The sequence below is a fragment of the Dermacentor variabilis genome, unplaced genomic scaffold, assembly GCF_050947875.1.
Source record: "Dermacentor variabilis isolate Ectoservices unplaced genomic scaffold, ASM5094787v1 scaffold_12, whole genome shotgun sequence".
In the NCBI taxonomy this organism is placed as follows: domain Eukaryota; kingdom Metazoa; phylum Arthropoda; class Arachnida; order Ixodida; family Ixodidae; genus Dermacentor; species Dermacentor variabilis.
Window position 1 is genome coordinate 27783068 of NW_027460280.1, and position 14829 is coordinate 27797896.

At 41.6% G+C, this 14829-nt stretch overlaps 1 protein-coding gene across 4 annotated transcripts in view; it reads left to right on the forward strand.

Moving 5' to 3' along the window:
• Positions 1 to 14829, forward strand: part of RhoBTB (Rho-related BTB domain containing) — a 291089-nt gene that overhangs the window by 263566 nt on the left and 12694 nt on the right. For all 4 annotated transcript variants that reach the window (XM_075676724.1, XM_075676725.1, XM_075676727.1 and 1 more), the window contains 3 exons: positions 2293 to 2721; positions 6765 to 6913; positions 7024 to 7158. In XM_075676724.1, the coding sequence (XP_075532839.1) occupies positions 2293 to 2721; positions 6765 to 6913; positions 7024 to 7153 (708 nt within the window). In that variant the 3' untranslated portion in view covers positions 7154 to 7158. The remainder of the gene's footprint in view (positions 1 to 2292; positions 2722 to 6764; positions 6914 to 7023; positions 7159 to 14829) is intronic.

Below are 14829 nucleotides of genomic sequence, written 5' to 3' on the forward strand. Positions count from 1 at the left end.
AACATTTATCATTTCCAACATTCATTTTCATTTGAGATGACATGCATGTGCCACACAATGCTAGGTGGTGGCAAAAACTAGAAAACTAAGCATTCAAAAAATACTTTTTTTTTTTTAATCACAAGTGTTATATGTAATATTGACATTGCTCTTTTGACTTGATCGCGCAGATCAGCGGGTATCATATGCGCTGTAGGCGTGCTCTGTTCTCTAGATCGCGCAGTTCTGTGGGTATTTAAGTAAGTAGTTCTTCAAAAATAAAACCAGTTGTTAGAAAGCGCTCGTCCTTGTGTTGCCCCTATTCTTCGTCCCTGTTTGTTTGCGCACAAAAAGTATAAATATGAACTTTTCTTTTATTGCACATCTGGATGGCAATTTTTTTTTTTTTTGCAGATTTGAAAATAACATTGGGGGGGGGGTAGTAAATTCACAACTTGTTTGCGAAAATACGAACTAACAAGAAGCATGTTTACTAGAAATTTCAGGGTTGATAGGAGTTCAGTTCTGCCACAAGTGCTCGATGCTACAGGTACATTTAGGGCAAACATTTGTTGAAAGGCTTGCAAAAGCAGAAAGACATAGTACTTGAAGTGTGGCTATGGAGGATTAGTGTGACAGATTTCAAAATACAATGCTTGCAGAATGTTCCATCCATCTAACTTTGTCCACTGCCATGCTGTATCAAAACTATTGTCATATTCGGCGACATCAGAGTCACTGCCTGTGTTTATAGCACTAAGAACACTGCCATCACTGTCAATGCTTTCGCATAAAAGCAAATCATGTCAATCAAATGCACACTTTTATGATGGGCTCGGGAACACGCAAGTGGCAGCCACTATTTTTTAAATTTCTGCCAGTCGAATGGAGTCTATCGGCCTCCTAGCAGGGGGCCAAAGAGAGTACTTGCCAGAACGTCAAAATGGATTGGATGAGCACAGCCCATTGCCAGTGGTTGAAAAGAGCACCCAAACACATGAATGAGACAGACTTGTCCTTGACACTTTTTTGCAAAAAAGAAAAAAGATGTAACCGAGTAAGACTTGTCCACTGCACTTAAAGGGTTAACTCATTGGATTCTAACACTGGCAGCAGTCAGGCTAGCCATTGTGATTCCCATGGCTCAATCAAAGTGGTCATGCATGAGCAGGGAACATGCCAAATATTTTAAGGCCAGAAGTGGGAGCATTGTCATGCAATTCACACATTTCTGCTTGGAATTTGCTTTACAGTCACTGATCTTGTGCATTGTCAATGCTCCATGTGTGGCACACACACAGGGCCTGCTCGGATGACATCACTGCTCTAAAGTGTAGTAGTTACTTGAAAATAGTGTTGGTGCTTTACATTGGTTGTAGTCTAGTGTATGACGAAAACTCGTCAGGCGAAGATGGCACATAGTTAAAATAAAGATAAAATGAATTGCAAATAGATAAAATTACTGCTGCACTCTTCTCCCGCATATTCCGCATCTGCTCCGATCCTGGACAGCACAAACAAGAGTTAGCTGTGGCAAAACAGGACCTGTCCAACAATTGCTGCCCTTCCCAGCTACTGAAGATGTGCAAGAACTGCATTCTTCAGTTGCTAACTGTGAAATGGTACAGGAAAAACAGAAGCAGAGGCGTGCAGCCATCCCCTATGCTCAAGGAATCAGCGAGGCACTTGCAAGAATCTTTTGCACACACGGTGTAAAAATCGCCCACGTGCCAAGACAATTAAAACAACACATTGTATCTCAAGGTTTCCCGGGGTAATCTACAAAATACCGTGCAAGAATTGTAGCTCGTTCTACATCGGTGAAAGTGGAAGATTTAAAAGAAGTATTCAGCAGTGCCAGAACAATGTCGGGAAAGGCAACATAAGCTCGCATGCCTTGGTGGACCATCGCATGTCTACTAACTACATCATTGATTGGGATTCTGCTGGTGTATTCACAACAAGGAAGTGTCTATCTTTACATCTGCTCTTGAACTTTTATGTACTCAATTGACAACATGTGTGGCAAACTGAATGCAGAGTAGTCTGCCTGAGACATACATGCGCACCCTGTGCCACTGAATGCATAAATAGTCGTACCCTCTGATGCTTCTCGTTGCTGTGAACAGTGAACCTGTAGCAGCCCCAAAACTACCAATTATATTTATATTTTTTTTCAACCTTAGGCTAGTGATCATTTTATTTTGACCATACACTTTGTTGACATTGAAGTGACTTTTCTATATTGTATGTCTGGAGTCTCCACTTATAGCATAAACATTAAGGTACACATGTTTTTCTTCCCCAAAACAGGTGCACTTTCCAGGTGTCAGCTGTAAGTGCTTCCGACATCTGTTGACATACCTGTACCAGGACTCGCTGTGCAATGAAGTGAACGCCAGCAACTGTCTCGAGCTTGTCAAGCTTGCTGACCAGCTTTGTTTGCCACGGCTGGTGGCACTCATTGAAGAAAGAGTTGTCCAAGAGCTCAATGATACCGACCGACATGCTAGTGCCAAGGAGGAACCTACATTACAGAAAAATTCCAGCAATGTCTACAAAAAGGCTAGTGAGTCCTTGGAGAGCAATGGAGAAGCACAGTCAAAGAAGCCACTTGGCTCTTCTGAAAGGCTGACCAACTCCCCAGAGAAAGCTGGTGATGACTCCCAGAAGGTGGCTGGTGTCTCCAAGGATGTTATGGATGTCTCAGAGGTGGCCTTGCAGCTCCTGGAACCTTGCCAGGTAAGCACAAGAACAATGCGAAAGAACAGGATGAGCATTTCACTAGCATCTGAACTTTAATTACAAATGGTTAGAAAATGTACATAAACATGGAATGCCCAAGTTTGGACTTTGCATGAACTAGGAAAAAGTTAAGAGCATCCTTGAATAAATGTGCTCCATCTCACCATAATTTGGCAAACTGCGAAATCTATGTGGGCAGAAAGAAAGAGAGCCAGTAAAATAATGTTAAGCCACATGACTACTAATCACAAGCTCCATGCCAGGGTGAAGCAAAAGGTGTCCATTAAAAGTGACCTGGGATCTGCACACGCATCCGCACTTTGCACTGCACTGGACACAAGGCTCAGACAGCAGTGTTTATGAAGCATTTCATAGCTTTTATTTTTGAAGAAACTAGCTAGATATTCTCCATGTCTTCCATGGCTTAACATGCCGTTTATTGTATTCTATGGGTTGCTTTATTCTTTTTGGCAATACAGACTTCATAATTTTTATAAGAAGGCTATAAGTGCAGCAAACATTACATTTTTGGAGTCTAATTAGTAGGCTAGGCGGACATACTTTGCTGCTAATAATGTGAGCTTCAGAGGGCTAATTAACAAAAAGTATTCCTTAACTTTTTATTATTGCCTTAATGGCAGTTGAAGTGGCAAATTTGAATGAAGGCAGTGACATTTTAATACACCCTCATTTCTTAAAAATCTTGAAAGTCGCACCTAATTTGAAATATTCATAATCGAATTTCTATGATAAATCCAGGCAATATGAAAACAGAGCGCCGCGAGAGTGTAGAAAAGGCAGCCCCGCTATGATATCAGACCAAAATGCTTCGTGACAAGTGCGAGCAAGTTGGAAACTGAACGTCTCGGCCAGTTGCGGCAGCTGCTGATGAGGCATGTTTTGCCTGGTAAGCATGTGCGTCTCCGTGTCGTGTCAGGATTTGCCATGGCATGGTATCATTCAAACTTCACCGCACACTTCTTTAAGGGGAATTGCCGTGCAATGCGAAGTGAGTGGGATGTGCTCAGTCTTGATATTGCCTCGATTGACCTTTGGAATTCGATGATGAATATATTGAATTAAGTACAATTTTCAACATATTAAAAAAAAACGGGTGTGCATCAAAATGCGACTGCCTTCAAATTTGCTATTTAGGCAACTGCCCTCGAGGCACTAATAAAAAAACATAATTAATATTTGTTTATTAGCCTTTTGAAGTTGACATTATTATTGGCAAATTACATCCACCTCGTCTAGGAGCTCATCTGGAAAATGCCACATGCTGTGCTCATTACTTTTTTCATAAAAGATCTGTATGGTAAAAAAAAAGAACACCCTGCATTTATACTTGTTCTTCAATCCTGCTTGGGCCCAACCATGGCCTGCAGTATGTATAAAAAAAAAAGGTCTTTCAGAGGCTGCAGCATCGCTGTTTTTGTGTGCACAATAACAATCCCTGGATTTGGTGCTCATTTTCAATGCCTTCTGTTCGAAAATTTCGAAGAAAAATGATGCGTCAGGGAGGCAGTCATTTTCAGTGGAGCTGTTGAGTGAATTATAGTTGCCTATTATCAGCAAATTGCTTTCTTACTAAAGTTATATCCTTTTTACCCAGAGTAACTTGCTTTCAAGAAGGTATAGCCTCATCTTTGTTTTGTGCACTATTTTTAGTAGAACTGTTGAACTATTTATAGGTAATGGTTAAATTTATGATGACCTTCACATTCATAATGAAGCATAAACAAGAGTGGAAGAAAGGAACTTTTCACCATTGGCAGGAGCCAAACCCACAGCGCCGACTTAACACATATGATGACTTCTTAATAGAAATAACAGCAGTAGCTGTTAATCCATTCATTCTATTATTCACACGTGGGGAGTGTTAGCCAATTCCAGTTGTGACAACGGTGGAGGATGTGGAACATCCATTAAATTGCTGCAAAGTATGTGATCTTAAGAGTGGACAACTGGCTTATAAGTACACATTACATCAGGGCACCAAGGCTGCCTGAGTTGAGGCCCCCTTGATATAATATTCGTATTAAGCTAACTGGGAGCTCAGTTTTCAGAAACGACCTGTGAAGCTGACCAACAGCGAAGGTAAGGTAAAGTATAGGGCAAATGAACTATATTTAATTGAACTGTCAAATTATTTACAGGTTAGGTTTAACTTATGATAATACTCAATTATTCATAAAGGGGAAACAAATTAAAGATATAACTTTAGCACAAAATTTCAGTTTGCTCTTGGTTGCAGATGAGCTCATGAGAAAAAAAAAAATGGATTCATGTGATATTTCAGTCTACACTTTTGCCCATACATATGCAGAGTATTGTTTTCATTCTGCACACAATTGGAATATTAAACATACCCATTAATGATATTAGAATTCTTCATTGAAAGTCAGTGTAGCCATGCTAACATTAACTGAACCCCCGATTCACAATCACCCTCACCAAATGAAGGTGGCTTCGAAGCAGTACATTACCTCCCTTGCGCTTTGTAATTATAGACCCTTTTCATGGCAGTCCCCTAGGCACCACCCTGTTTTATCACATCGTGACCAGTCCATTGCCTGCCTCAGTTGCCTCCGTGTTTAAAATGGATGTGCATGACACCACTGTGGCTCAGCAAACCTTTGTTTTGGTGGATATCATATACGGTGACTGGGTGGATGACACGAAGCTTTGGCCATAGCTTCAGAGGACGTGCAAGTGCTTTCAGAGCTCATTACACCTTGTCCAAAGGGTGTGAGCAGCATATATGGTGCTTGCAATAGAAGCGGGGATAGAAATGTATTTGAAGCTGCCTAAACTTTCTGCTTCTGAATTTAATCAGGGGCAGTGTCCTATCACGTTCGTTCTTTATTTGCCAATCACTTTCAAGCAGTGATGGCTTTTCAGGTTTCTGACTCTGTAACTTTCCTTGGTGTGGTCCCTCTCTGACTGTTTATTTTCTGCCTCTTCTCTTGCAGGTATGCTCAGTTGCGATAGATTTGGTCATGCTGAATGCAAGGTTTCAAATGTAGATTTTCTGTAGGTTGTAATAACTTGTAGCGGAAATATATTATTGCTAGTCACTCACTTACTCAGTGGATCTTCACAAAATGCCCAACTTTGAACTTTCGTGTGTTGTCAGTGTAATTGCCATCACCCATGCTTCGGCACATTGATTCAATAGTATGCCCATTCACTTATTCTTGATATGTGGCCTATAGAGTGGCCATAAGTTTAGCATGAAATGGCGTGGATATGTGCTGATAGCATGCGAGAAACTTACTATATGCCAGGAAGCGGTGGTACTTTTTTGTCAGTGTGTAACAAGCGGTACTCACTCTTGCCAATGTTCTGGGGTTGAAGTCTTTTCTTTGGAGGTTAATGACACAACAGTGGTGGATGAATGAACTTTTTAATCTTTTAATCCTCGAGGAAAGCCATGCATCATGAAGGGCAGGAAACACAGGCAGTCCTTGCATAGCAGCAGTCTAGGAACTTGACCATTCAGATTCATTCCATTCTTCAATATTCCGGTCACTATTTTTGCAACCAACTACTGCACACATTTTTCCTGTACCATTCCACACTTTGCAGCATGATTGGAATACAGTGCGTTAGCAATCGCTCAGTTGCATTTCCAACAGCTGATCGCACAGTAGCAGGGGTAGTAATGATTTTGCATTCACTTGCTTTCGTCTGAGGCAATGGGCGGTGCACTAAAATAGCGGCATTTCATTCCTCTAGCGTAAGGTACTCTGCGAGAAGGGTCTACAATAAAAGAAAAACACAGCACTGTGCAAACTTAACATTTTTAAACACAACTAAATGTTGCAGCGGTAAAAGAAATGTGAGTACATATTGGGCAATACTCCAGCTTTCTTTCATTATCTATACTGAATGAATCCAAAATCTGCTCAATGTTATCTCACTATGAACGTTCCCGTCACAGGCTAAAATATAGCCAGGTAAATATTATAAAATGCATTGATGATGTAAGTTTGTTACAGTGCAGAAAGAGTTAATAAAGCATCTATTTCATGCAGATTCACAATGCAGACCAGCTGGCTGACTGGTGCCTGTACCGAATTGCCACCACTTACAAGAAGGTATTGCAGAACAACCTGAAGCGGCTGCGTAACCTGCACCCTCAGAACCAGGCCTACTTAAACCGAAACCGCTGGCCTCCAGCATGGCACGTACTACATTTTTTTCCTTCCAGCACTCTCTATCTGTTAGGCACTTACTATTAGGTTTTGCACCTTCGTGAATGCCAGCATTTCATGTTTTTTATTTTAATTGTAGGTACATCAAGGAAGATGAGTTCTACCAGCGAACCATTCGAGAACAGAGCAACAATGAGAGACCAGCCAAGAAGATCTGCTTTGGCCCATTTTCCTTCAAAGGGTCCAAGGTTCCGAAACGCCAGGCCTAGCCTCTGTAAGTCTCTTTTGTATAATTCAGCTGTAACACATACAGTGTGTCCAAACTAGCATTATGTTTAATGAAAGGAAAGACACAAACAGACAAGCAAACAAATAAAAAAGGCTACAGAGGCCTTCTGCGTGGCTGACACCAAACATTTTTAGCAACCATCTGGCAAAGCCGCCAGCAGTTTTCTTCTTTTCTGTTCTTTCTGTTTATTTTTGGTAGGATGTCAATGTCATTTAGCTTCAGTCATTTAGCTCATCATGAAAAAAAGAGATATATATTTTAAAGGGCACTAAAAACAATTCTATAAGTTATTTGCTTCTGAAAAGCTGAATCCACATATCCTGCACAATGTTTAGTTTGCAGGTTTTATGTCCATGTAAGCATGTTTCTCAACAAATATTGGTTGAAAGGAGACCTTTTTTTTTTTTGTTATTTCAGTACACCTGATCATGCACTAAATGCCACTCAAAAGCAGTGCAGTGCCTTTGGCTTGGCTCAACTAGTTACATGGCTTAGCTACTGTTGCCCAAAATGGAGGTGGATTAAAAGATTGAGGCACTTGAGACATTCAGCACATGGTTCTTTTCTTGAACAAAATCTCTCCTGAGTGTGCACAGGTGCCTGGCACCCATTAGGAGATGCAACCTGCTTGTTTTGCATTTTTTGAAGCATCACAGATGTAGATATAGAGTAAAAGCTCATTAATTTGAATTCCGCAGGGATGCTATGAAAATTCAAATTATACAAAATTCTAACTAATGAAAGTCAGAGAAAAAAATCATTCGGTTAAGGCGCGTATGTAATCTAACGTGGTATGAGCATATCGTGGCACACACACGCTACATCACGTTGGCGTGAACAACAATGTCTTTTGAATCACTGGCACAGCCAACGTAACCGGATGCGGCCAACGCGGTCCGACGTGCCCGACGTCGAGATGCCTCTTGCTGCATCCGCATGTTCATCACGCTGACTGGCGTGAAGAAAAAAATGTTGCAGTTTTGCCCGAAAAGTGAAGCATCGATTGTGATAGCCAATTAGTAGATAGTTATACGAAGTAAGGATAGTAGTTTTATCGGCCGTATAAACTTGTAAGCATTCGCTTACAAACTACTTTAACAAGCATGGTGTCACGCGTGCACAGGTAAGCATGAACACATCTCGCTCGATGACTGCGGAAACTCGTTGAAAAATGCTGGAGTGAGGAAACGCGGCAGTAGCAGTGAGCGAATTGACCTGCATACAGTGCGCACTGCGCGCACTCTGCAAGCATTGCAGACCACTTTGAAGATATGGCGCCCGCATAGCTGCGCTGTAAGCAGCAGCCGCCGGAGAAGAACGTTCTCCTTCCCTCACCTCAACCCCATGCCTCGCGTGCAACAGGAGAAGGCATGCTCAGCCCAGCCGTCCTCGCTTGCAAACGCGAGACTGAGCTGCGCTCGCCAGCTCACCCTCGCATGCTTTCATTCGTACACAAAGAACATGGTGCGCGGTGACAGTGTTATCGTCCTTGCTGCTGATGGAAAAAGCAGAGCTGCACGGCCCACATGGCGACGGCCGCGTTGCCGTGCTCCTGCGCACTAGCCCTCTCCCCCATCCACGATGGCGCGGAGTGCTAATTATCGGTGGCAGTGCGTATTTCAGTGTGAATTAGCGAGGTGTGTTGCATATTGCTTTCAATATATTGTTGGATAGACTGCGACAGCTACTTCGAATTATCTGAAATTTCAAATTAACGAGTTGTGAATTAACAAGCCTTACTGCATATGAACATTCTTATATATACAAGGTATTGAGGTAAATAAGGAAAATTTACTATGTGCAGAGAAGAACATGCAAAGTAGAAGAACAAAATCAGTGTATTCATACAAAACAGTGTTGTTAAAAAAAAAAAGAAACTGTTCAATATGACCTCCATCAGCTGCCATGACCATCTCGCGCCTAGACCTGAAATGGCGGCAGACATACAGACCTCCCACCAGGTTCATCATCAGCTACTTTATAGATACCTATTTTGTGTTGACCATTGCCTCAACAACATCCCACATGTAGTAGTTCGGCAGGTTGCAGTCATGGCTGAAGGAGGGCAACAAGTCTTCGGACCAGTGGTATGGCATGTTGTCACGAAGCCACAATTGTGTGTTCCTGGCCTTATGTGCCAGATATGAAGTTAACCATCCTACTGAATGAAGTTGTCATCCGGGAATGTTAGGAAGCCTTGGCTGGTGTCCTTCAGGTTTTTTGGGAGAGCCTGTGTCCTTTTTCTATCAATATTGTTCTTCTCACTTAACACTTGGCGGATTCTTAGTACAAAGGATGTGTAGTGTAGGTGTTCATGCGTTGCCAAGCTGATAGTGGACCTCACTATGCCCATTGCCTTTGCGAGGTTGTTCATGTTGAGTCCAGGGTCTTGGCTGATTGTTTGCTTCAGTCGCTGGCAGAATTCTGTTGTTCTTTTGCTCCTTATTTGCTTTTTATACTGGACTCTGTCTGCAGTGACATCTTCCTTGGCAATCTTGGCAATGTGGTACACTTGCATTTTCTTGTAGCCAGGTGATGAGATAATTTGCTGGGGCGTCTTGGTGCGATGCAACTCAAGTATTGTTGCTCTCCTATAGAATTTACAGTTCATCGTTGAGCAAGTCATGACTTCCTTATATGTTGCGTGTTTGGTGGTTGAATGAAAGCAATACAGGGCAAATGCAGCCGGTTATCTTTGCTGCATTGTTGCCAGGCTGAATGTGAAAAAGCTCCGAATTTATCTTGATGTCCCTCTATAAATGCAAGAAACATAGTTGCTCTGAGTTTCGGTACAAATATGAAGGCATCAACCAACCATGCATGTGTTACTTATTAGCTTGTGGCTTGCAGCAGCTCAGCCAATGGAATCACCAGTAATCTCTTTTCCTTCCACATTTTATAAATAACTTAAAGCTCTGTGCACAGGAAGAAGCTAAATTTACATGAATTCGGCACAAGTTGGGATGAGTCAGCTTGTCGGGGCAAAGTTTGGTAAGGTTTACGTAAATGCTAGAGTTGGGCTAAGGGAGCGCGAAGGTGGGTTACACAGCCCAAGTATGAGGAGTGGGTTGACTCGCTCAACTTGTTCTGCAAAATGCATGTGAATGCAGTCAGGTTGGTCTAGGCCAGCCCAACTTCTGAATTAATCCGTTTGCATTGAGCTCACGAAAGATGCTAGAATGGTGCATTAGTGGTCTGTGCAACATGGTCTGAACATACATCTGACAACGAAATTCACTTGAGTGTCCCTTTAATAGTTCTTTGTACAAAAAGAGGTAAGGTCAAGCTTAATGTGGTGGTGTACTTAAATGAAAAATATAATTTTCCACATCTACCTTGCATTCTTCTTTGGCATCTAATACAAGAATATATATATATGATTAATGAACTAGCACTGTAATTTCAAATTTAGGCATATATTTGCAATACCAAAGCTCTAAAGAGCCCTTAATATGTAGATTGTTTGATGTGTACCGTCTATTGCATATATATTTTTTTCACTCTTCAAAACAAAGCCTTACAGTTTTTTAAAAAGCCCACATGCAGTGAACTTCTATGCAACAGAAGTGCTGTTCAATTGTCGGTCTGCTTTGGTGAAATTCTCTACCATTTTATTTTAGAATGAAACTTCACCAAATTTAGCCATAATTTATATGGCCAAGAATTCCCAAGATTCCACTTTATAGCGATATTGTAGGTTTCCTGCTGCATGTGTAAGAGTAATGTTTGGTCATGGTAATATCAGGATTCTCGCCTTAGAAGATATATGAACAGCAGCAGAGTGATAAAATTTCTGGAATAGGTGACGTTAACACTCTTTAGTATTCCACCTGTGGCAGAGCACATCAAAGTCAAACTACATGTGCACTTGCTGGTGCATGAAAGCTTGTGCCTCCGTGCCTATGCATGCACAGATGGTGCTGGACAGATTGTACGCGTCAAAGCACGGCGCAAGCATGTATTTTTTCTTTAGACAAATATTGGGGTGCTCTGGCTGCCATCTGGCTGCCTCACAAAAATGAGAAAGCAATGCCTACCACGGTGAAAATAGTGAGCCAAGTGGGTGCTATTATATGTATGTATTGTATTGTATGTTCAAATAACTATTCCTTGCAAGGTGTGGCAAACGTAAGGCACGCGGGCGTAAGCTTTCACGTGCCGGCAAGCGCACCTGTAGTGTGGTCTTTAAGAGCAAGCATTACCTTGTGTGTTTCTATCTGAATACAGCAGACTCTGCTTAAACTAAACTCGAATGTACAGAAAAACGTATTCCATTTATCTGAAGTTTCATTTAGGCGAAGGACACAAAAATCACCAAAAATTCTTTCATTCCTAAAGCATTTTAGTGTTTTCATAATACTCTGGTGAAAAGGAAGACTTTACAGTGCTTTGCTTCTAATATTGTCGCTTCTTTCACTCAAGGTTTTGCTTACGCGCACAAAAATTCCCAATAACTCTGTGCAGTCATCACATTCAAAATAGTACTGCAGACTTTCAACTGCATCACTTGCCGTCGGGTTCAAAACAGTAATGCACACTGGAACAGTAATATCTATGCCTTCATCAACTGAATCATAGTCTTCGCCATGAATTTCACCGATTTCAGCTGTCTCTTCAAAGCAGGTAACAAGGGCATCATTTAAGGTCTCTTATTCCTGGTGGTGTGAACGAAGCAGCAGTGCCAGCTTGACTGCAACGTACAACCTATTCTGTAGGGCTCTCTTGCTGCTCGGGGATCATTATAGAGGAGTCCTCATGACAGAAACACCGCTGCAAATTCCGACATCTTTGATTTGCATAACCTTTCACGCAAATCTCTGATAGATTGCATTTTCTTCCTTATTTATAGAATCGCCAATTCACGTTTGGCGGGCGTTCACTGTTCCATATGCTGATGCTGTAGGTGATGGTTCCAGTTGGAATTCTGTTTAACCGCAGCTTGCAACCCATCTTTTTGCAAAGTTTGCCAACATTGAGTGTATGGGCAGCCAGCTAAAGTTATTATTGTTCCGTTTACCCGGCATTTCTGTTTAAGCGAGTTTTGTTTATCTGTAGTCCACAGTACATGTGAACAGAGCAATTGTTTTGTTTGGCATAGACTGAAGCAATTTTGATCGGGTTTGTTGTATATAAAAGAGAAAGTTGAAATCTACCGACTGCTAGGGAGAGAGTTCTAAATTTAGGCTATCAATCTTTCTTTTATTATTTTTACAGAAATTGCCAAAACTGGGAAAATTACAAAAAGAAAAAGCATTAATTTCATAACTTTGTAACTTGACAATAATACATGACATCACAAGTATGTAAACAGCATATATTTTAACATCTAAAGCAGACAAAAATTGTTAAATATAGCAGTAATTTGTGAGTAAGACTTCAGTAGAACTTGCACAAGCAACATAACAATTTCATGCGTGCTGTATATTAATACGTTGCATGCATCATATTTGTCTTGTCTTCCTTATACGATCTAACAGATAGTTTACAGAAGTGTCATATCTGTGGTTGTGTAAAGTTATGGTATTGTAGACTTTCTGCGGGAATTTTTTTTTTGAAGTTTACCTTTTTTTTGGAAGTTCTTATAAAGAGATTAATGTCCCACATTGAAATTCACCTTCCAAAGTCAGTAGAAATCATAAAGGGTTAACAGCACACACAGACGGGGATAAAGTGAAGAACAACAGGAGACAGCGCTAATGACCTGTTGTTCTTCACTCTGTCCCTGTCTGTGTGCGCTGTTGACCCTTAAGATGCTTTACCAACTAGCCCGCCACCAAGCCATCTTGGTAGAAATCAGCTTTCTCTCTTAAATTTAATAAATTTAATTCATATCGGTTTAGTTCTTGTCTAAAGATAGTTTTGCTGCACTTCACATGTATCCGAATAGAGAAATTGGAGTCGGCCCTGAGCTAAATAAACCTTCCTCTTAAAAGGCCCCTCACCAGGCACCTACTAGTTGGAAATGTCTGTTATACTTTGGAAGTTGCACAGCGTTGCACAGGAAGAGTTCTGTCGCACAATTTTTGTCTAGGTAGAAACAAATGGTAGAAACAAATGAATTGTTTCAAGATGATGGTGTGAAAAAGGCAAGGTACTCTTCCCACAGGCTCTCTTCTCTATTAGTGCTTTGGCCAGTGTCTGAATGTACTCCACGACCTCCTCCAATTTTAGAGCTCAAAGCACACGTGATGTCATGAGCCCTGCATCCCTTCTTTTTCCCCTCTGTCTTGTGTTTTGCTACGTGTCACATTCATGGTGGTGACCTTGTACTCTGCATTATCACGTATACACCATGTTGTTCATGCTGTCACTGGCTTTTGGTGCACTGCAGGCAGGATGTGTTACTTGTTGTGTTATGTATTATTTGACATGTTATGATACTCCTGACATCATCTTTGCTACGAGTGAGGCTGGCTGGTCTTAGAATAAGGGTGCACAAACATTTGCTTGAATTTTCTGTTGCCTCTGCGGCGTACGTAGGTGTAACATTTTGCTTACACAATTGTAATCTATGCTTTGGGCTTGTTGGTTTGCATTTCCCAAATCTGGTCAGGGCACCTAAAATATATGCACAGTAGTGCCAGCTATCATGGCAATTACCTATGGTGATTTTTAATAAAGGAAATATCAGTCTAACTGATATTCTACACATAGTGTGGTAAACAAGCACCACTGTGAACACATATGTGCACAGCCACAGTGCCCCAAAACAGCCCTGAGCTCGAAAATTGGTTACACAGTGGCGGATGTGCACTAGTCTACTATGAACATATAGCCACAATAATATTTTGAAATGGTGTAGTAATAACTAAGTTGCAGGTGTTTAATCAGTGAAAGCACAGCTGCCACTGTCTCTAGCTCTTCTTCGCTACCCTCCCCACTCGTGCTCTCTCCCCCTTGTCACATACACTCAACAACTTTACGCAGTGCAGCAAAAGCTACATCTTGCGTCTGCATGCCGGAAAAAAGGTTCCTCTTTTGTCTGCCTCTAATCACCCTCCTTGTGAAGCAATGTGTGGGACCAGGCTAGTTGGTAACCCATTATAAAGATACTCGTGAAGCTGACTGAATGGAAGCTTCATAAAAGGTTCGGTGGTGCACGATGGGCGAGCCTCCCTCCAATCTCGGAACACAGAGTCGGCTCTTGTCATGTTGGCACTGTCGTTCTTTGACGACCAACCAATCGGCAGCTTTTACTCCTGGTGACGTTACCTGGAGCACCCTGTTGACATCACAACATGTGAAGGAGGCACCAGAAAAGGAGAGCAGCAGGGGATTGTTTTTTGAATTTGTGGTGTTCCCAGGGTGCATAGCACTGCTGCGTTCACCAGAGATGATGGTCACGGCATTCTCTATGTCATGAGTGTATTTGTTTTAAATTTGTAAGAACATGCAAGAGGTTGTTTAGGGGCCCTTTAAAGAACGACAGGTTGTGTTTGCAAATAAACAACACAGACATGTGTACCTGACTGCAAGAATCCTTGTTAGCTGCTACAGCAACCCAATTTCGTCTGTGCTGCGGGAATTATATAAGTGACACAGTAATGGCAGAATGAATACATACACAATTCCAACAATTTTCATAACTGTAGATATGATTTCCAGTGTAAATATTAAATTCCTGACCCTTGAACCTTGCACCGCCTAGCCATTGGG